The sequence below is a fragment of the Cydia amplana genome, chromosome Z (genome assembly GCF_948474715.1).
Source record: "Cydia amplana chromosome Z, ilCydAmpl1.1, whole genome shotgun sequence".
NCBI classification, from domain to species: domain Eukaryota; kingdom Metazoa; phylum Arthropoda; class Insecta; order Lepidoptera; family Tortricidae; genus Cydia; species Cydia amplana.
Genome location: NC_086096.1, coordinates 15,968,940 through 15,992,041, shown reverse-complemented (window position 1 = coordinate 15,992,041; position 23,102 = coordinate 15,968,940). Strand labels below are relative to the sequence as shown.

Below are 23,102 nucleotides of genomic sequence, written 5' to 3'. Positions count from 1 at the left end.
AATATAAGTGTCAAGCTATAAACTTATACACGCATTGCGAAAAACCTTGTTTATAGTCTTTTGTTTTATTTTAAAATATGACTGATATAGAAAAATTAAAGACAATGACAACCCTGTCCCTTGGAGTAAATTAACTTTATATAGAACTTTTATTAATTTGCTTTCATTTTCTCGTACCTAATTGCGCATCTAGCTTATCATAGGCAGTGATACAAACTGTAGTGAGTGCCGAGGATGACCTTATGAACGACATTAATCCTCGAGTTCCAGAGGTATCTGAATCTTCAAGCCAAATACCAACCCAATGTTTTAATTTTAGTCTTGAATTTTGATTGTCATTGCTCGCAATGAGCAATTATTATGAATTACGGTTGCGTGACATGCTTTGAAAAAGTTTTCATTTACCGCCATTTTACGTTCATATTATATTTTAATTAGTTTGTGTAAACTCATTACAGCACCACTTTCGCGTTAAATTGGCGATCAACATATTTCGGAGTCTCCATCTGATTTCCACGACAGAGCAACGATGCCGCATTGGCATAATTACATAATTATATCACAAACTACTATTATTATGAGTTTTCCAATAGCTGATATGCTGTAATGTAGTATGTTAATCGTTACCTTAAAAGCGGCTGGCCGTCGAGTACGTGATGAATAGTGGGGGGCGAAGACAGCTCCAGCCCGCGCGCTAAGAGGAGCGCTTCGCTTCCGTCTTGCGCCGACTCCGACTCCGCCCCCGTGGGACTCGCGCCCATCATGGCCAGTACTTGGACTTCCACTATTGTTGCTGTGAAATATTACCCTCGTTAACATTCATGTAAAGACGTGGATAGGATTCCGAACAAGAATAAAGGCTATATGCTATATTTACTTAGTGCTATTGTTAGATAAACATTGCGTCTATTTAATATTATGACTCCGAATAAGAATTGTTTGATACCTTACTTATCATGATTTTTTAAACGTAAACGTTAAGAGTACGTGCAAGTAAATACCGGTTGATGAAGTTAAACACGACCGAAGGATTCCAAATTCGTGTTGGTGTTTTACCCCGACACGACTTTGGAATCAGATGGAATTTGGATGATAGAACGGTACTCACAGAAGGTCAGCGGCGGTATGTCCAGATCGGGCGCCAGCAGCCGCGAGGCGCACAACGCGCCCGCGTACACCAGCTCCATCTCCAGCGCGACCAGCCCTTGCCGCTGCGTCGTGAACGGCGCGTCTTCGTAGCCCACGCACAGGCAGCGGAACCCGAAACGGTTATCCTCACTACTAGATTAAACAAGTTGGATGAATATATGAGGGAAGTGAATGTTGAAAATTGTATAGAGTGACCCACACATTTTATAATAATATGTAGTTTCTTAGCGCTTCATTCACGATTTACGGCTTTCATAATCAATGAACAGGAAGAACCCCAGTCTAATATTCTGAGTAAATAGAAAAAAAAACCGGCCAAGTGCGAATCGGACTCGCGCACGGAGGGTTCCGCACCATCAACAAAAAAACAAGCAAAAAAACGGTCACCCATCCAAGTACTGACCCCGCCCGACGTTGCTTAACTTCGGTCAAACGTCACGTTTGTTGTATGGCCTATGGGAGCCCCACTTAAATCTTTATTTTATTCTGTTTTTAGTATTTGTTGTTATAGCGGCAACAGAAATACATCAACTGTGAAAATTTCAACTATCTAGCTATCACGGTTCGTGAGATACAGCCTAGTGACAGGCAGACGGACGGACGGACGGACGGACGGACGGACGGACGGACGGACGGACAGCGGAGTCTTAGTACTAGGGTCCCGTTTTTACCCTTTGGGTACAGAACCCTAAAAAAACAGTTCTAGTTACTTACTGGTTGGTCTTGTTATATTCAGTGAGGTAATCCGACGCTGTCTCCAAAGAGAAGATTACTTCGTTTCCGGGTACTAGTAAAGCTTTTTGTGGCCATTCAGAAATACTGCAACAAACAAACAAATGTGTTTAAGAAGTATGTCACAGTTAGGTTAGGTTAGAAGAAGAAGGGAACAAGTTGAATGATAGTTTGTCAGCCATTGTAGAAGTGAGCACTAGGAGAACCGAGCGGAGTAGTGAAGTGGTGAGAGGTTACGTTCCTTTCGTTAGAATTTACTTTGAGCGATACGTTTACGAACGCTGCAAACAATACTCGTTATCATGGTAATTGAACTTTCCACCAGCTTTTATTTGGTGTGATGATGGCAGTGTGCACTTACACGTTGGCAAGCTTGGGCGTGACGCTGACGTAGGTGCAGTTGTAGTGCATGCAGGGCGCGTCGTCCGCGTCGTCGCCGACCTCCTCCGCCTCGCCGGACTCCGAAGTCAGCTGCACCAGGCGCTGCTAAATCAGATACTTTATTAATCTCTATGGACTGTATAAAGTGTTCTTGCAATACTCTTCTTATTTTTACTAAAGATTAACATAAGTAAATCGTGAAATATCGTAATATATTGACGTTATTTATTTGCCGCATCAATTGATTTAATGACAATAGCGCCTTATAAAGCAATGCCAATGTACTGAATACATTTTTTGAAGCAGCGAAGCGATTTAAAAAATGGTAGTGAGAAAAAAGCGCAGTGAACAAAGCAGTTGTGTGTAATTCAACTGTTATCAAAATGGAGTGAATGAATGAATGAACGACGCGCTACCTTATATACCTTACGGAACGGCGGGTCTTGGGCGCGCGTGTCGTGCGAGCAGTGGCAGCGGTTCTTGGGCGCGCCCGCCACGGCGTAGATAGTGAGCGAGTCCTCGGGCTGCGCCGTCACGCTGCGCGGGTCCATCTCCAGCACCACCCAGGACACGTTTGGGGGAAATAGCACCCTGTATAAATAAAACATATTAGGAACACAACATTCAATCTGCTTACAATCTATATCTATTGCCTTTGGTGGTCGACTGTGTCATGATTTATACCATTTAAAAAAAGGAGATATGTTTATACAGAGTCGAAAGGCGACTCGGCGTAAACATTCACTGAAGGCATTACGGGTACCTAAATACACATACGCTAGAGCGAATAGGGACCGTGCACGTTAAGAGAGTCGGCCATCTTGTGGCCTAGAACGGAAACTTAAACTTGACAGTGACACTTCACACCATAGCAGGTGCTGCCCCTTACAATGCACGCACGCTCTCTTGTGCGTTATAGGTTCTGCCATCTTGTGGTCTAAATGGGAAACTTAAACTTGATATTTACACTTTGCACGCTTCCTATAAAGCTAATGCCATATTTCTTTGTGTGAGTTTTGACGGTATACTTATCGGACGGTAATGTAACTAGCTTGTAGTTCATTAGTTACATCCATGCTAGTTTTGATGTGTTATTAGTCATAGTCATATTATTTATAATATTTTCAATATAACAGGTCAAATCATGATACAATTTATTTATTAACTGTAAATGGGTTAATATTACTTATTTATTATTACCAGAGCAAAAGCGAAGTTTTCCATTTCAGCTAGTGCAAAATGCTTGCGTCTGGTTGTTCTCCTCTGCAGAACGCAAATATCAACCGATTCTCGTGAAATTTGGTGAGCATGTTCGATAATTATATGGATTGTATTTATCGATTGTTTTTTTGGAAAATTTACAATATGGAGGATGTATGGTTGTTAGTGGGGCCTACGAAGAGCCATTAAATAAACAGATTTACCTCATATTAGTGACAGTGGCCTGCTTGTATGGATGGTCGCTTTCTAACCACGTGTAATAGTGCGTGGTGGTCGTAGTGGGACCATCCTCCGACGACGGTACCAGTAGATTCATGGCTGCCACGTGGGGCAGCAGCTTGTGGATCATTTCTAATAATTGAATGACGCTCTGTGACAATAAAAATTATATTATTCAAAAAAGATATCATGGCAAATTTTAAAAGAAATCTAAGGTACAACACACTAAACCCCTTAGTCTTAAGACTTTAACCTGTTGAACGCCAAACGGCGCATCCATTTGCGGTGCCACTGACGCCACGGGGGTAAAATTTAGTTTTGTGAATGCCAACCTAAAAGTGGGGTGTTTTTCAGTAGATTTTCATAAAAAAACGATCGACGTCAAATGCCGTCTTTGGCGTCGGTGTCACGATTTTGCGTTGACGTCAATTGCCGTCTGTGGCGTTCAAAAGGTTAAAAGTCTCAATTAGTTACTCGTAATGTGTTTTAGCCCTATGATTATTCATCGTTAAGCGTTATCGGCATGTTCGTAGCATTAGGTACCCACCTTGGAGTCGTCCAGCCCCTCGAGGTGCGCCAACGTGTATGGAATGAGCGTGTCGATGGCGGGCGAGTGCTGCAGCACGGCCGCGTTGCGGCGGAGGTCCTCGGCCGTGAGCTCGTTGCGCAGCGTGCTGAACAGCTCCGCGCCGCGGTCCATCACCGCCGCCGCCACGCGCAGAGTGATAGCGCGTAGCGCCGATATCAGCGTGTCTGCGCTTTCCGAACTGTTTGCTATGGACTTTGACGTACTGAAAATAATACATTACAGACATTTTTGAACTCGTCAAATTTAATTTTACTATCCAAGGAGAGAAAGCACATACACATTTTTTTACGCTAGCATTGACTGTGCATGTTAAGAATGCAAAGGTGACGTTGAACATGCGTAGTGGTGCATGGTGGGGCGTTCGTATCTTGACATCACTTATGTTCAACGTCACCTTTTCTTTCTTAATCATAAAATCAATGTGAGAAATGTAGACTCTGACCACGCTAACTTTGCACAAACTTGGCAGTAAGAATGCATACATATGCCTATAAGCTTCATACTTGACGTAAAACTTAGCGTGGTCTGACTCTAGCTCATGTCACGATTACCTAGACACGGGTTATCTGTAACACACTTTGATGATTAACGTACCCTTATAATGGAATGGGTGGATAGACAATTAGGTACCTGTAATAGATAAGGCAAGGAATCTGTCCCCTAGCTAACGTCGTCCCGTTGAAGCTCAGCGAGCAGGAGGCAAACCGGAACGTGGTACCGTCGGGACCCTTCACCGAGGGCAAGCCGCAGTCGCCGTTGGTTGTTCGCCCGCCGTGGTTACACAGTCTGACGGCGTAGCGTACATCCTCCTGCAATTATTGTACTTGTTAACACGGGATTTACTTCTTGTTGAACTTGTTATAGGGACAGTATACTTGCAACTGAAACTGACTAGCAAATCTGGCGTTACTATTTTATAACAGTACGCGTAATTGAGATTATCTATTAGGTATTAATTAGGAATTACTGAGACTTAAGTTATGAATCTGAGTTTGCACACGCGAGCTTGAACACAAATCCTTTGTAAGCTCGCACCAACCTTCAAAGGCACGGGCCGGTCGAACTTGAGCTGCACCATGTCGTGCTGGCAGTCGGAGGCGGAGAAGGCCCCGTGCGCCACCTCGACGCTAACCCAGCAGTGCGCCGGGTTCGACTCTTCGCCTGACGCCCGCAACTGCTGTAAATATGCCGCTAATAAACGTATGTCGGGGATTTCTGGTTTTAAACTAGTCATGTATATTCTAATGAAGACAAAATTCGAATGAATTCAATTAAGGCTACTCAACAGGCAGTGACGCTCTGCTTACGCAGCTAGATCTGTATTAAAAAAAAACAACGTTTGTGTCGCAATGCAACGTGTCCTACACCCTACACGTCACTGGTTGGTTCTCTACGTGACTACGTTTCGGATCCTCAAAAAACACCATACAATTTTTTTTAATTCCAATCATGTAACAATGGGAAGGTACATGACTGACCTATCAAGTAAATATTAGAAGGACGCTGAAGCGTGTAATTATAGCTACCCGAACATCGTGCAACAGCTCAATGGAATACTCGTAGTTGCCAACGCCGCCGAAGACGCCGACGCCGACGAGCATGACGCCAGGCCGGTCCACGGTGAAGCAGATGGCGTCGGGGCTGCCGTTGCCCGTGTTCCACGCACGAGACTGGTTCACGCGCATAAAGCGGGACGGGGTAGTCAGGTGCTTTACTGCGTTTGTGTCTAGGTCCTCCTAAGCCATAAAAGGGTAAAATTAATTCTTGTTCTTATTTTAGGGTTAATTAGTTACTTGTAACGCGCCGGTTGTGACTAAACTTATCTGTACAGTATATCATGTCATGACAAATGAGTAAAGGTTACATTTCAGGTCAAATCTATCAACTATCAGGAGCAGGACTTTATCTCGTTAAAAGGTTTACGAATGGTCAGCTAACTGAGTCGACGACAGTGCTTAATTAATTATAAAAAAAATGCTGTTTAGCTTTATAGAACACGATTTTATTTGCTAGCAATATTACACATCTGTAATATATACTCCGTCGCTCTATTTAATCTCGAGGGGCTGCTTTTGCTTGATGGGGTTCACTAATATGTCCAGCAGGCGTGGCACTACGGCCAGGAGTTTCGGTGTAGCACCGTCTGACTAACTACTATTGACTTACCCTAATATTTGTGGCACTATGGGACAGCTCCGCGATGATTCTGGCGGCGAACTTGCAGCAGTAATCAGCCAGTCGCTCGTTCTGCTTGATCTCGCCGTGGTCATGCGGCTGGCCGCACTGGCGCGTCATCATCTGCTGCTTGATGGGGATCGTCACTATGTCCAGCAGGCGAGGGACTACGTCGAGGAGGTGCCATTCGGTGTGGTTGGCCTTGGCATCGGTGGCCTCTGCTTGCTAAACAGGAACCAAGTAAGGGAAACATGTAATACATCTGAAACTATAAAAATATAACAGGAAAGCAATACAAAAGCAATACAATCACCGTAATTTATAAAGAGTAGTCTATATTCAAAGTTCAAACAAAAGGTATTTATTTAGTAGACCTTATTACATTGAAAATAAGAGACGAAACCGAAAAAGTTTACAGTGTCATATACGCCGTCCACGCTGTGTGTTTATGTCTATTTATTCGACACCAAGATTCATTGACTGTAAAAAAAAGCTAAGGTTTCCATTTTCCAAATAAAGTTAAGTAAAGAAAACTAAATTAAATACTTACTTTGTTTGCGTGACTGTTTCTAGGTGGGATGGGAGGCGGTTTCTGCGCATGAGACGATCGAGGGACCGTCGCTGACTTGGATGGGACTTCTTTTACCACCTGTGCACCAATGTTAATTTGCAAGAATTTCATGATGATACTGTACATTTTAAAACAAAAGTGTAGCACAATCCATACAGTCCATTTATAATAATATTAATAATTCATAAGTACATTAAAATAAATTAAATTTGTTTGTTTTGTAAGTAACCTTGGTCTCTGGCCGGCGGGGTTCATTCAGGCTGACGCAGCTCTGCGTCACGGGCACTATGTATTGCAGCACGTCACGCAAGCTTCGTGAACCACATAACGCCGCGCAAGTGGCCGTCAATTCCCGAATTTGGGCAGGGGGAACCACTCCATCCTACAATAATACACATTTAATAGGTAAATACTCAATTACTTCTCATACAATTTAAGAAAGGTTCTATGGGATGATTATGAATGACAATTGCTTCGCGTGATCGATATTTCAAGTATTTCAACGTTGAATTATCCCAATTTCGAAATTATATCAAAAAATCTTAGTTCTAATTATAGGCTTACCTTCACATAAAATAAAAGTGAGCAAAGATGATTCCATTTCAAACTAGGCGTCGGGAAGAAAGCATGGAAGCACGCAGTGATTGTCTCGTGGCACTCTTGTAGTATAGAATTAGTCATCTCTAGGGCGAATTGTACAAAGCATATTCTATGCGTCTTGTTCTTGCCAGGCTTGCGCGGCAGCATGGCGCAGGTCGGGGTTTGATCGGTCATTATTGCTTGTATTAAATTTCTCACATCAGCGATCGCGTCAAAATATGACATGTACTCGTGTGAATTCCTTTTCTTATTGTTTTGTGGATAAATTTCATTTACGTAAGACCTAACTAATCTTAAACATGCTCGAATTATGTAGACTAGTCTTTTTTGATGTTTCATAACCGTTAGTTTTTGATAATTGATTGGTATTTGACCATTTGTTTCTAGAACAATTTCTTTAAAAGTATTCCAGCTCCACTGTAAGAGAGTTATAAGCGAACGGAAGCACGACACAGTAACTTTTCTTGATATGTTTTTGGTTAGAATTATGATCGGGTCTCCGGAGTCGACGTGTCGGACGGGCATGGAGTGGTCGAGGCTCACGGTGTTGTACAGCAGGCAGGGGATCTGGCCTGCGTTCACGTCAGTCCCGTTGTTAGACTTCTTGGAGGTTTTAAAATGGAATCCGATCTCGTCGTTGATGACCATGGCTTGGCCGGACGAGCCGCAGTCGGAGGAGGGACCGTTAATACACGCCCACGCAACGTACCACCTGTTAGCCTGTGAAGCAACAGAAAAAATTTTAGCGTTCGTAATTTAGACACACAAACTACCCAGAAACCCTTAAAATAATTGTGCAAGTATAACAATGACTAGGCTAGCTACCACGATCGGCACGGGCGCGTCGAAGAGCACGGGGAAGCGGTCCCTCGGCGCGCACTCGTACACGACCTCCTCGCTCTCGGCCGCCAGCTCGCCGTCGCCCTCCTGGTCGCCGCCCTCGGGCCCGATGTCGAACAGCTTGATCCGCGCCGTGTAGTCGCCCCGACCACCGAACAGGCCGAAGCCGCCTGCAAGTAAATAACAACAGAAACAGAAGCGTATTACGTCTATGTTTTATAGAGCATTCCCTAAACGTGCTGAATAAGGAGTAAGTAATCTTGTATACGTACCTAAAAGAACGTCAGTATCACACATGAACCGTATCGCTTCGACTGAATGGCCCGAGTAGCCCCAACCGCCGCCGTGGCTTTCGAAACGATTAACCGTTAGAAAGTCATCCTTCGCAGGGGCCACGGGAGAAGACTCGCTATCTCTTTTACATTCCACTATGCACGGTCTAAAAAACAAGAAATTGTATGGTTACTTATACCATTTTCAAAAGTGTAACAAATTATTTAAATTATACGGGTAGTTAAATAAATGGCATGACGCGAAGGTGTTGCTCGCCAGGAATCTTTTTCGAGGCTATGGGCACAGCGACAATAATGATAAAATTCTTGTTGAATACGATACTTACTTAGAATCATGTGCATATGTTAAAGAATCCAAACAGCCCAACAGATGCAAAGCCGCATGTATTCTCGTAACAGAGCAGGAGAGCGCGCAAGGGATCGCCAACTCCTGGTTGAGCACCGACATGTTCGACAACGCCACATTGTCCACCGGCCGGTCGTCGTTATTGCAAATCACTTCAAAGTTCTCCAAATTCTTAAAGTCTTCCAATCTTTTCATGCTGCCATGGTTGGGGTATTCGGTTTCCCCATCATTAGGATAAAGTTCAGAGTCGTTGTTACAGCACCTCTGGAGTTTGTGGGAATCGAATGCCAATATGTTGTAGCACTTCATAACCCTCATTTGCGGTTGGTAGCACCAGAGAACGTCGTACAGGGGATCCAGACAGGCCAGGGTGTTCACAAAGTCGACTTGCTCCGAGCCCGTCCAAGCGTTGCATGAGCCGTCATTCTTGTTTATGGTTATACATTTGAATGTGTGCTCGGGTCTATTCGGCAGAATAACTAAAAAGTAGAACATCATGTAGTGATAACTTTCAAGGGTATCATATTGCTTATTGACGCGGAATTGACGGAAGAGACAAAATAGGTATTCGATTAAGACTATTTACATATTGATAAATGTACATTTGCTACTAAAACACACAGGAAATGTATGAACGCGTGCTAACACTAATTAATGTGTAATAGGGCCATAACGCAGTATAATTAGCTATGTATCCATTCGGACATAGTACGTAATACGAGAAGACTGAAGAGTAGCAATTCCACGTTGATAAGTGCGATTCCGTAAATAAGAGCGTCGCCAGCTGATGGACCAGGGAAGTTGATATAGCCCAAGCGGAGAGGAGGATACATTGTTTATAATATTTGGTTTTCAACGGGAGGGCTGTTCCTCCCCCCCGCTCCCTTGGCAACGCCATTGTCCGTAATCGACTTAGGTTACATATCAAGCAATTTCTTACCTATGGTATTACTATTGGCTGTTATTGTCGAGCTGAAGAGTGTATCAGTTTTGATGAGAGCCTGCGACACTTGCACGAATGTCTGATCACCGGAAGCGCTGAGCCACACGGCCTTGCAAGAATGCCTCGGCCCCAAGCGAGGGACGCGCCCTGGAGTGGCGTACCACACTGGACACCGGTCCGTGCGCGCTGGCTCGTCAATACGTGGTCGTCCAAGGGCGCCTTTCTGTTAGGACAAAATACAAAATCTGAATTGTTTTAGAATAACAATCACATTGTTAGGGCTTGACAATAAACCATCGCTTAAATGGGGGCACATTTAATACCACCACCCCATGAATTCTTTATTCATTCATCATTCGGCAAAACTGCGAACGTGACAACACACGAAGCCTTTTAAGGGTTCATGGCGATTAAAGGGAACTTCTTGAATTCCAACTATGTATAACTTAAAACGGCACCGGGGACGCTCGCACAACACAAGGTGGCGTGGCGTCATTGGTTGAAACGGAACATTAGCACCATAACAAGGTGTGTTGTGATACCTGGTAGGTCCCGAAGGTGTACAGCTCGCCGTCCCGGGTGAGCACGGCGGTGTGGTTGCTGCCGGCGGCGACGGCGCTGGCGCGCGGCGCCCGCACGCGCACCACACGATGGTGTGCCGACACGTCGCCCGCGCCCAGCTGCCCGTACTGGTTCGAGCCGAACGTTAGCACTTCGCCTGCTCAACAAATGGCATTCACTTTTTTTCCCCATTTATGAAAATATATCCCCTAAGAGCTGAGTCATTAAACTAATATGAAGTCAGCTAAACCTAACCAACGACAATCGAGTCACACTAATGTAAACAAGTGCAACTAATGTCATACTAATGTAAACAAGTGCAAGCAAGATCAAGAATAAACCTCTATAATACCATCGACATGTAGTCACGGGACAGTATTTATTCTGTTCTGTCCTCGTTAGCGAAAGTAATTGAAGCCAAAACTCTGGTTGTGAACGGCTAGTACCCTAGCTTTGATCAGAACCAAAAATGAATGGCAATGTGAATGAAGACTTATTATGCCGCTCTACAAAGTGATTGTACCATGCTCAGTGAGTAGCACGGAGTGGTGTAGGCCCGTGGCGACGGCGACGACGCGGTGTCCGCCCGGCACGGTGACGCGCGCTGGCGGCAGGCAGCTCACCTTCAGGCTGCCGTCGCGCTCCGCCTCCGACGCCGTGCTGTGCCCCTCGTACTGCCCGTACCGGCCGTTGTCTTTGTCTACAATCATATTCACAACATCAGACAGTTACAAAACTGTTGATTTCTACTGGGCTCGCTCTTCTCATTTTGCTGACCCCTGGCCAGGGTATGTTTTGGCGTCCTTTAACACGCCATTGTGCGACCCGTTCACTTGTGTTAGTATGGAACTCTGACCAATGATTTATTATAACTAAAGATATGTTATAGGAGTTCCAAAATTGAAGAGCTTATACGCGAGAAATGTGCACGTGCTTACGAGCTCCCGCTCACCGAAAAAAAAGGGACAAGCTCACGTTTAACAACGATTATGACAAAGATGAACGGAATGCGAACATTAATGAAAAATAACAGATTTCTTCGTAGGTACTGAAATAAATATGGAAGTATTTTTTGTGCTCCTTGTGTAGAGTCTATGCGGAAAGTGAAGAGTCGTGGAAAGTATGGGGCCCGATACATTCCACGACTCTTCTCTTTCCGAACAGACTCTATGAGTATAACCTAATCTATAGTTAGATAATATGATTGACACTGACCGCTTCTAGCGTCGGAGCGGGAGGCGTCCTCATCGTCGTCGGCCGGCGGCCGCTCGGCGCACACGCTCTTGTACGCGTCCGCGCAGCGCCGACACACGCCGCAGGAACTACAACCGCTGTCACCTTCACCGCACCCACATTTCCTTCGAACATCGAGTAGACAATACATTCGCAACATTTTTACTGCCAAAATAATTATTTCCAAGTTTCTTATGAATATTATTATGTTGTTACTAATTTCTAAATTATAAGCTGTTACATTTTTGCTTTGCCTTTTACGACGTGTTTAAAAAAACTACGCAATGCAAGTTAACCCCTTAAGTCCCTCGGGTGCCTTATCGGGTCAGCAATGACAAGCTTCAATTGTAAATGTAAGTTTTAAATGTTTTAGTATGTATTTCGCTAAGTTTGAGCCCACAGGGTTAATCCTAAAATGTTATTCTGCCGACCGTAATACATTAAGTATTATGTAGTCAATGACTCACTCGCCAGGCACTCTGTTTGGAAGCCGAGCGCAATGGCACGCGCTCGAGAAGCCCGTACATTCTCTGCAAAGGGGGCACACTCTGCAGTAGTCCGTCGCAAATGTGTGCGTCACGCACAACGGCGGCTCTTTACTCTGCCGGCGCATCGAGAACGTCTCTGGCGAATAAAAAAAACGATAGTACACAAGACAACTAACGTAAAAATATGTTTTAGTAATGATCAAATGTACTCACTTTCCTTAGTGAAACCAAATTCGCGTCCGCACTGGCCTTTGTTGTTGATACCAAACGTGTAAACTTGGCCGAAGGTAGTCAACGCTACAGCGTGAGCTTTTCCAAGCGCGACCTACAAAAGCAAATTTTTTTTTTTAATTTCGCTAATAAACTAACAACATAATTCGTCAGTTCACTTAACAACCAAAGCTATTCGCGATTTCGATGTTGGTCCCAAAGTAAAAGTTGCTCAGTATAATCCCAAACCTCCCTGGAAACAGGAATGCAGTTATTTTTACCCACCTTGTATGTCCTAGTTGTTTTGTATAATTAAAAAAATATTCGCATATGTTTTGTTATAATTTACCTGAACGATCCTCTCGTTTTTCAATCCGGTGACGAGCCCTGTAGAGTCGCACTGTTGCGTGTCTTTGCCGAACATCAGCAACAGTCCTTGCCGAGTGACCAGTGCCGTCGACCCGTAGTTACACGCGGCGTAAACTATGAAGTGACCTTCGGCCTGACGATAAACCAGAAAAAAGGAACATATTGAAACATTTGTTAATTACTATTGTGCTTCGAAACTGCAAAACCGTTCACTCAGTTTAGAAACACTGCACTAATATATCAGGTGCTCGTTTCGCATAAGCTTGTAACTTGTAATACAAGTGGAAGTCCCTTTCTAACAATAACTGTCACATACACACTGTTATCCGCTTGTATTACAAGTTACAAGCTTTTGAGAAACGGGCCCCAGAACGTTACTATCATACTTTACTCTTTGGTTACTACTGACTGAACTAATATTTATTACCAAATAGGTCAGAGCGCTTTGAGTGGTGAGTCTTTTTAGATACGAGTTAATTAAACGTCACTGCTGATTGGAAGGTAGCGTGTGACATTTGTTTATTTATTTTGACCTACTTACAAATTATAAAGTTTTAATTTCAACGCATTTGTCATATGAACACAAATCTGTAATCACAGAATTTAGTTTTCAATCTAAGAAGAGACTTGACGTAAAAGGTCCTTAAAGACCCAGTGAAGCTCCAAAGTGGACAAACCTTGATAATTTTCTTAGGTCTCGTGGGCTTAGGCGTCCGACGGTGTTTGCTGGCGTCGCCGTCCTCGCCGCGCCGCGCCACGCCCGTGAATAGAGCAGTGCCGTTATCCAGGACGAGAATCGCGTGCACACCCTCGTGACCAACGGCAACCTAAACGATACGATTTCTTTAATTACCTAGCTTAGGAGGAGGGGAGGATCCCGCTAAATAGGGTATTTGACTACTAGTCCAATCAGTTTTTTTTTCGAACTGTCAAAACGTTATCGCTACATTGAATTTTATATGAAACACTAGCATGTGACGTCACAATCAAATTACCTGTTCTTTATATTTTTATACGGGTTTTAAAATAGAAATTGTGTCTAAAAATAACTGCTGTCTGCGTGTTTCTATTAATCTTCTGGTGCTTTATTTAATGCACCGTGTAAAACAATTTATTTTAAATACAGTCAAATAGCCTATTGTAGTTTTTGTTTTGAATTTTCTACACGTTTTAATGAAGTGGAAGTGCAATGAAATAATTCATACGGTAATTATAGTTAGTTTTTTTAGCATTAGAAATATAAGCGATCTTGACGTGTTTTTTAATTGAAAACCCCTTTTTTTTAATCAGTAACTATTACTTATGAAAGCATAACAATGTAAATAATCGTATATTATTCATATCCTATAATTGTTACATATTTGCCGTGACTTATATTTCAAGTGTTTTTAATAAAAAGACACGTCAAAATGGGGATGATGACACATGTTGAATTTTATAACAAAATGTAGTATAATAGATAGCAAACGAGCAATTTATCACAATAATGTGGATATTAAAATAAAATATTGAAAAATTACAAAATTACAGGACCTGAAAGTTTCAAAATTTAAGTTTTTTTTAACTTCCAAAAACGATAAAAGTAAGGGTACCATTCGATTCCTTACATTTCATCCAAAAAAAAATTGTATAGCAACAAAACATTTGTATAGCAATATAACAACAACAATATTTCATCGACAAAAACGCAATTATCTTGTTTTGTCCATACTACAAGATGGGCGATGACGTCACGGCCTCTGGCCGTTTTGTATAGGGCGTTTCGCGAGTGAAGTGCGACTGTCGGACTTTGACTACAATTTCTGACTTTTGTGTTACTTTAATGCAATGGGTCCCATATAGACATTTGATCCTAAAAACAAACCCGATCGATTGATACCATAAAAAAAATTAGTCATGTAGCCTATTGTTTACCTTTTTTCTAATGCTAAAAAAACGAACTACATATAGTCATCGCCCCCGGTTTTAAATTTCCATAAGTAAATTTCCGGCCATCCAGTGCCCTTGCCTTGTTTTATTAAATAATTTTTATTGAAATAATAAACAAACCTGAACCACTTTACATTTCTTCACGTTAGGAGCGTCATTCCTCGAGAACAAGGTCTCCTTCATTAACGTCCACCGTCCTATGTGTGGAGATGCGGCTTTGTATCCCAAACTGGTGCTCTTGCCGGTGTAATATACCTGAAATTAATCATTGATTACAAACTTTTAATTAAAGTTTTGGTAAAACCTTGCAAGCTAAATTATACCCGCTTCCCATTATTCGATTGAGGCGAAACTTCAACATATGTAAGTTGGGTGACAATGCAATATTATGGTACCAACGAGGTGATCTCATGGACACGGGAGGTGGTCATAGGAACTCTATGATAAAATAACGCAACCTCATCGTCTTTGGGTTTGTTAGAATTGTATCTGTAAGTAAAGTACAGTCGGCGAAAAAAGCTGCGCAGCGTGCAATGATTCCATTATAGTTCTTTAAAACACATCCTACGCTTCGCATCCTCGCTCATCTCTCACCTTTCCCGAGTTAGTAATCAGCAGCCCGAAGTCCTGTCCCGAGCATATTCCTACAAGAGGATCATCATCGTCGTCATCCAGTTGCATGGCGACGGGCGCGTCCAACTCCAGCGGCCTCCGCGACAGACCATCTTCGAACGGAGCCCGGCCCAGGGCCAGCGTGCGTCGCCGCAGCAGGGGCACATTAAGCTCCTTGCGTGACGTCAGCACGACGGGCGCTGCGCCTTCTTCTCGGTCCGTTGGGGTGTTTACGTCGTACATTCTAATTGTTAGATTATCCTGTGGGTAAAACATATAATTAAAAAAACTAATCTTTACAATAAATTTAAATATGGATCAAAAGATAAAATCCACTTACGAAATTTGTTAGTATAATCAATCCTAGTTGATTGCCGTCAGTAAAGACAGCCGACTTAGGTTCGACGGGAGCGGGTTGGCCGGGCTCCAATCTTATCACATTAGTAACTTCAAAGGTATCTTTATCAATTTCAAAAACTTCAGTCTTTTTCCTTCCGATTCTTACATAAAGCTTATTCTGTAAGAATAAATATTCATATTAATCCTGTATGCAGAGCGCAAGATTAATATCAAAAACATAAACGGAACATTAAAGTGTACTTACTTTACAGTAACCTAGCCAGCCGTGTCTATCACTAGCGAAGAAATCTGGTTTGTACAAATACACATGTTGCCTTATGGAACTGCCATAGCCCGAGCCAATCTTTAGGAGTCCTTTGGAAGTAAAGACGTACAGAAAACATCCGTCGGAAACGAGAGCGCGAACTACTAGCTCTCCCGAGCCCGCTGTCAACTGAAGAGGGATGTCTACTGGGAAACTGGTGACTAGAGATTGATGAGGAACGCCATAGTTTAACCACTGGTTACGGGACGGAGGACCTAAGATTACGGAATGGACGCTGCGCTGAAGTGTTATCAAATTTGCTGGCACCTGCAAGTATAAATTGATGCTGTAGTGTTTAAGGAAAGAAAAAAAGAAAGAAAATACACTTTTTTACGTGACTACAGTTAATTACTTACATAAGAGAGGGTACAAAAGTGACGGATGAAAAAAAGGACCCCTACTTAACGTAATGCCACGACAAGCCGCAGCGCTGATTTACGATGGGCACCGAACTTACGAATGACGACATTAAAGTACTTTTTTCTACTCCCGTACTTTTATTTGTCATTTAAAAGGTCGTACACACACCATTAAACCCCTATGTTATAGTTGTCAAGACAAGTCTTTAGTCTATTCCCCATTTGTGCATACACGCAGTATCTTTTTGGTACTTTTACGATACTTCGTGTAATCACCACTTAAAAAATATTGTATGAAATACATTGTTGCCAACCTAATTTTAATTGTCATCTCTGACAGATGAGTACTAACTAGTAGAAACAATAAAATTGCTTCAGAAGTCAGAAACGCGCATGCGAGGCCCGTAATATAGCAAGATCCATAGACTACGAACACCGCTTAGCGTTGCTTGTTAGTCTCCATAGGCTACTGTGGCCAAAATCGAGAAAAAACTGTCCAAAATTGTAATCAAGTACCAAGGCCTCATGAGTTACAAGAAGGTGTCGCTGACCAACCGGTCGTGGGGCGCGGGGCGTGGTGGCCAGGTCGCGTATCTTAGCTATGTTATTATTTTTGTTGAATGAAAAATATTTGTTAAATTTACAATTTTTTTTCAAAGTAAGTGCTTGGTCGTAGAAAAAGTATTGTATGCAACCAGAGATGTACAAAATGGTTTTAAAAAAGCATTTAAATACAAAATGCAAAATACTTTTCAGATTTACTATTTCAAATGCAAAATACCAAATAGTTTTGCGTTTTGTATTTCAAATGCTAAATGCAAAATAGGTATTTTCAAAATACTTTTTCAAAATAAAATACCTTTTGACCAAATCTCAGATATTTTTATTTATTTTAGGTATTTATCATGAGAATAGCCATAGAATAGATAATGTTCGTCGTTTTCGTTTGACATTGACACTAGTCAGACATAAATAGCCGGTTTAGACTCTCGTGGTTCGCAAGCTCGTCGAGCTAATATAATTTAAACACTAACGGCACAGCAAAAGGTTTATAACCGAATGACAAGCCGAATGCGAGTGTGTCGAGGCGAGCCACGAGACGCGCCGCGAGCCGAGCCGCGAGTCTAAACTCTAAACGGCTATAAGACGCGCACTCTGACCAAAGAAGAAAAAAAGGGCGCGCATGGCTAGCAGGCGCCTCTATCGGTCAAATTCGGCAATACAAGCGTCATTCGTTCATTTCATTTTGTTTGACTGGTAATGTTGGCTAAACTTAATCACAAAGTATTTTGCATTTTGAAATGAATATTAAAAATGCAAAATACATCTCGAAAAGTATTTCAAATAAAATACAAAATGGTTTTTACTAAAAGGCATTTAAATGCAAAATACAAAATAGGTATTTTGCATTTTGTATTTGCATTTTAAATAGAAGTATTTCAAATAAATCGCATCTCTGTATGCAACGTTGTTTAACTGAGTCAAAAAAAACTCGTGGCGTCTTTATTAACAATTTTCGGCTTCGCCTCAAATTGTTACTCACGCCACTCGCCTTTTTTGACCCCTCTTAAACAACGGTTGCATAAAATACTATAAATTACAAAATTTATGTCTTTTATTTTTTTACTTACCTGTAGATATTGTTCCGAAAGTAAAGGAGAGGACATTATAAGAGAAGCTACTGCATTCAATATTAATTCCGCTTCGCCTCTAGCTACTGACAAGGCTATGAGACAGGAACTACTTAGGGCTGTCAGAGTTGTTGGGGTGTCTGTGCATCCTAGAGGGCCAGTGTCACTCGAAACTTCGACTAGCATAGCATGTAAATTTGATATTATCTGTAACAAAATAAATGGCAAATGAAATATTGAAATTTTCCACATACCCGATATAATAAAATATAATCTGATTGAAACTTGTACCTCGGTAGGTTCCTGCACCAGCTCTTCAGGCGCATGGCCTTGCAGAACATCAAGTAATGCCCGCAAGGCATGCTCACAAAAGTGCGCATCTGTAAACCGAGCTTGTGATATCAATGAAAACACTGTGCGCAAGCCAATACCTGTGATCTGTAACAATATTTGTACACTGCATTAGGCATCAGTTACGACGGGAAAATAAATATTCGTTTTTAATATAACTTTATTTGTATGTACGCTTTTACGTTAATTAAAAGATGTAATGTTAGACAATTTAACAAAATAAACATGTCAGGCAATGCTCAGTTACAAATGATGCTTTTTTACACTATGGACATAGCAATCATCCTGTCATCCTGACATTCACACTAAATGGAGTATCTTTGCAACAGCAAAGCGCAAAGCTGCTTGCTTGCAAGTTTGCTTTGCTTTGCTCTTTACGTCCTTCTACTATGAACAGGTGAGGTTTTTGCAAACTATGAAGACCACTCAACTGATTATGTTTCAAATACTTTTCATGCACGCATGCATGCTTATAAAAGCAATATCAGCACCCCTGGCAAAAATGTTTTCTTTCGAACTATATGGAAAAGAAATGAGCAAGTTATCTCATGTTATTTCTTAAGCCCCGTCTCCATATCGCGCGGCAAACCATCGAACATTGGATCGCGAGCCAGTGAGTTGGCTCGCGAACCAACCCGGTATCCATTGCGCGCGGCTGCCGCGCGAGCTAATGTTCGATAGCTTGCCGCGCGATATGGAGACGGGGCTTTAGAAATACTCCATTTAAAAACCAACCTTTGGTAACTTGGCCATTGGAAGTTGGGATGAAAGGTCATCATTGTCACTGTCATCAGAAAAATCCGATACCAAACCATGAAGACTCTTCCAGCGAGTAAGCACTGACCTACGGACCGTTGCATACACTGCAAACTGAGAAGGGTTTCCCAACAGTGCAGGCGCAAAACAGACAGCAAGTGCATTAGCAGCTTTCAGTCTTTTTAACTTTTCTTTTTTTCCAAACTTTTTTTGGCCTTTCTTTTCTGGTTTCCTGCAAATAATAGAACAACATAGTTTAAACAGCCATTAATATACATAATATTGACCAAGTGAGTGCAAAGTGCAAGTGAAATGGCCTTTTCAGCTTGGGCAAAAGTACTTTCATATATCTGTTTGGCTGTCTCGCTTTTTCCTTTAGGTATACGTCGCATTTCTCAAATGATTCTTGTAAAATTTTGTAAGTAGGTGTGATAATTGTATGAATTAGTATTGTTGGTTCATGTTTGGATTCTTTTCAAAATGGGGGTTTGCAAGGTCTACAGGTCATAAAACCACTAGTCTTAAATACATCTTTACTAACCTAGTGCCACTCCAGCATAGTGTACGAAAGTATTTTTTATAGTTTTCAGGTATCATACATGTGAGCTCTGGCACTTGGATCCGAGCAGCCATTGTGACTTATGTTGTCTATTTTGGCCACGACATGCTTCTGCTAAAGTATTGATGGCAGGAACTGAAAATACACCATTATATTAAACAAAACAGGTACTAAATAGGCATGGCTCAAATTTGGTTATCTATTAGCTTAATTTTTCTCTAAAGCACCAGAATTTTATTTACAAAATTACTTGTTTACACTGATTAATTTCCATGATTACACGTTCTGAATGTTAAAGGCGTTACAGATACTGTGGTTAATTAATTAATTAATTTTTAGCAGCCATACCACTTTGCTATTTATGACTAAACAGTAAAAGGAGGCCTTTAAATAACAAACGCTTGATAGATACCATGCTAATTCCTTTTTTTTTTAAAGTGATGATAATTAATCAAATAATATAAGAAACACAATGAGGCACCGACTACGTTTAAATAAATCGCTGCAGCATTATGAATTAAACATATAAATTTTCTTTTATTTGATTGAAAATACAGCAGTCGCAATCGCAAACGCCAAGCATATATTATAAATAGTGTAAACCTACGCCAAATCGCTTAACGAAACATATTTTATAAAGTATTGTATTGGTCTTTCAACACGGCGATTTAACCTGCAGTAATATAAAAATGTGAATATAAATAAACTCGGTATCAGTCTCTAATACACTTAGTTTTATTATAAAATAATAATTGGTACCTGGTATTGCTTTTGCCGCATTATTTTTGTTTCATTATAGTTAACTTAGTATTTCAAACTCGGTGAGCTAAGTAAAGTTTGTAATAATGTCAAAAAATCAATAAACACACGGCGCTAGTGTAGCGAGACTCATAAAAAAACCGGTAAATCTGGCAACTGACACTGCTGTCTACGCAACTGAGGGGCTACCGCAAAAACCGAATTTCGCTAATTGCGGGCATTTTTCTCTGTCACTCTAATTACGTCTTAATGAGAAAAAGAGAAAGATCCCCGCAATTTGCGAAATTCGGTTTTTGCGGTAGCCCCCCTGAGACTGCATTTTATTATCAAAATTTTAACGCCGGTTACAAATTCAATCGTTACAAATGCGAACGATCAGGCGAGGCGAAGCGAACGTGAAAAAATATGACCACGAGAAAAAATATTTCGGTCCTTATTCACGCGTCATTCACCTTACATTACATTACAAGTCACACGAATATGAAAACGTAGTATCTTCCTACTGGTATGTGCACAAGCTAAAAAGACAGGAGTTGGGTTAGTATGCAATCGCATCAAACGTGATCTATACAACTCAGACACCTATACCTGAATCACTGAAGAAGACTTATGAGCTCACTACTACTATCCCTCCAAAAAAAGGAATATACTAGAGATGCACCGGATATCTGGTTACTATCCGGTATCCGGCCTGTCCGGCCTATCCGGCCGTTATTTTAGTATCCGGCCGGATACCGGATAGTGACCTACTATCCGACCGGATACCGGATAGTAAAATTAACACATTTTGGGGTAAAAAATGGAATCTAAAAAACAGTCACGGTCATAATCGAATCAGTTTATTCTTTTAAAACAATATTAACTTAATATTTTCTTTAATAAAACAATTTTAATTAAGTGTGATGATCATTAAAAAAACGAGTTATTTGTCTTTAATATTGGAAATCCATCAAAGGCAAATTGTGATACGTAATGACATGATAAAACTCGATCCTAGAAATGTGTCCGCGCGAACGTTCACTACGAAACAGGTCGAAACCTGCACGACGCGCACCTGTAAAACTTAAAATATAGTTATAGTTCCGCAGGCCGAATATCCGGCGGCCGGATACCGGATATTCGGCCAATGTTCAGGCCGGATATCCGGTATGCGGTATCCGGCCAAACAACTATCCGTTGCATCTCTAGAATATACAAACAATGGTGTTTAATATATCAGAAATATAATATATACCTAGTGTGTCAAATATCTGTTTGATTTCAAACATAGACAGAGAAAATCATACTATCTTTATCTTACACTAGTACTAGCATCCAAAAGAAAAGGATGAGTATAGTTTTTTTTGTTTCTATTAACTGACAAGATTTGGTCGACCCAGTATAACACGATTGATTTAGTATAGCTGGTCAACCAAATCTTGTCAGTAAAAAAAGGCGTGAAATTCAAATTTTCTATGAGACGATATCCCTTCGCGCCTACATTTTTCAAATTTGCCGCCTTTTTCTACTGTCAAGATCTGGTTGACCAAGTATGTATAGTAACTTAACTTTTAGTAACTCAATCAAACTTACGACTCTCTAATAGGTTGATAAACAAGTTGATAAATTTTATTAGGGCTAAAGTCAAAGATGTATGTGACGTATGCGTATGTGTACAAGTACACATACAAATATACAAGAAAATGGTATTTACACCACAATAGATGAGAGTTTTTATTTACAAGGTTTACAACTGGACTTGATCATTCCAACTCGGTCATGCAATATCAAATGAGTCTTTCGTGCTCAAACTGAAGAAGTGTGAAGTGAAGAAACTCATTCGTGCCAGCAGGATGAATCCACTTATGGAATTGGCATTCCATACCGCTACGCCAAAGCCGCCAAACGGTAGCTATGGACATATTGCTCCAAAGGTCCTTTGTACACAATGCCCCTTCGAGGAAATAACAACCATTCCATGATTTCCAGGGTCCATGTATCGAAGATACCCGATTAATGCTAAAAATATCTCTATCATTTTATTAGATCTTGACCCAGAAACAAATCTCATTCCTTGCTCAACTTATAGCTTCCCTGGCTGTTTCGTCAAGTGAAATAAAGTGAAATGATGTTCATGACGTGGTACTCGTGTACGGGACAATGTAGTAATATAACAATACCTCGATTTTTTAGCCCTCAGCTATCATAAGTTTTTAAAAGTCGGGTATAATATTGAAACCGGCATACGATTTTAGTGTGCTGTAGGTAAATAATTCGCTTCCGCCTTGATGCATTAAGGTCATGGTTTACAATACATGCTAGTGCTGCAGTCTGGTGGTAAAATAAAAAAAATGCATTGCAATAATACCCCCTATTACACATTCATTGGAATAAAAGAGAAAGGTGCCTGAAATTTTCAATTTTCGGTGTTGGCGGTAGGCCTTTAGTTCAGATTGGACTAACAACTTCGTTCGCCATCGTTTGGTCTGTATAAGGCATAAGAGAGCAGCGTCCTCTAGTAGTAATAGACTGTAAACCAGATCTTGAAATCGGTTTTTTGCGGTAAATTCTCCGGTTTTACAT

The 23,102-nt window shown here is 41.4% G+C and overlaps 1 protein-coding gene across 1 annotated transcript in view; it reads right to left on the bottom strand.

The window, feature by feature from the left end:
• Positions 1–20,656, bottom strand: part of LOC134661768 (E3 ubiquitin-protein ligase MYCBP2) — an 82,353-nt gene extending 61,697 nt beyond the window's left edge. The window contains exons 1-34 of the mRNA XM_063517952.1: positions 20,541–20,656; positions 19,764–19,916; positions 19,202–19,454; positions 18,407–18,553; positions 18,116–18,322; positions 16,066–16,392; positions 15,802–15,978; positions 15,444–15,722; positions 14,970–15,104; positions 13,598–13,747; positions 12,901–13,053; positions 12,555–12,666; positions 12,321–12,477; positions 11,836–11,978; positions 11,144–11,320; positions 10,602–10,777; positions 10,057–10,282; positions 9,097–9,595; positions 8,750–8,916; positions 8,463–8,647; positions 7,602–8,357; positions 7,267–7,419; positions 7,017–7,115; positions 6,458–6,691; positions 5,818–6,027; positions 5,331–5,468; positions 4,922–5,100; positions 4,250–4,493; positions 3,687–3,853; positions 2,688–2,853; positions 2,243–2,364; positions 1,864–1,968; positions 1,109–1,278; positions 628–793 (exon numbers count right to left, since the gene is read on the bottom strand). Coding sequence (XP_063374022.1) covers positions 628–793; positions 1,109–1,278; positions 1,864–1,968; positions 2,243–2,364; positions 2,688–2,853; positions 3,687–3,853; positions 4,250–4,493; positions 4,922–5,100; positions 5,331–5,468; positions 5,818–6,027; positions 6,458–6,691; positions 7,017–7,115; positions 7,267–7,419; positions 7,602–8,357; positions 8,463–8,647; positions 8,750–8,916; positions 9,097–9,595; positions 10,057–10,282; positions 10,602–10,777; positions 11,144–11,320; positions 11,836–11,978; positions 12,321–12,477; positions 12,555–12,666; positions 12,901–13,053; positions 13,598–13,747; positions 14,970–15,104; positions 15,444–15,722; positions 15,802–15,978; positions 16,066–16,392; positions 18,116–18,322; positions 18,407–18,553; positions 19,202–19,454; positions 19,764–19,855 — 6,671 coding nt within the window. The 5' untranslated portion in view covers positions 19,856–19,916; positions 20,541–20,656. The remainder of the gene's footprint in view (positions 1–627; positions 794–1,108; positions 1,279–1,863; positions 1,969–2,242; positions 2,365–2,687; positions 2,854–3,686; positions 3,854–4,249; positions 4,494–4,921; positions 5,101–5,330; positions 5,469–5,817; positions 6,028–6,457; positions 6,692–7,016; positions 7,116–7,266; positions 7,420–7,601; positions 8,358–8,462; positions 8,648–8,749; positions 8,917–9,096; positions 9,596–10,056; positions 10,283–10,601; positions 10,778–11,143; positions 11,321–11,835; positions 11,979–12,320; positions 12,478–12,554; positions 12,667–12,900; positions 13,054–13,597; positions 13,748–14,969; positions 15,105–15,443; positions 15,723–15,801; positions 15,979–16,065; positions 16,393–18,115; positions 18,323–18,406; positions 18,554–19,201; positions 19,455–19,763; positions 19,917–20,540) is intronic.
• Between the last annotated feature and the right edge of the window lie 2,446 nt (positions 20,657–23,102).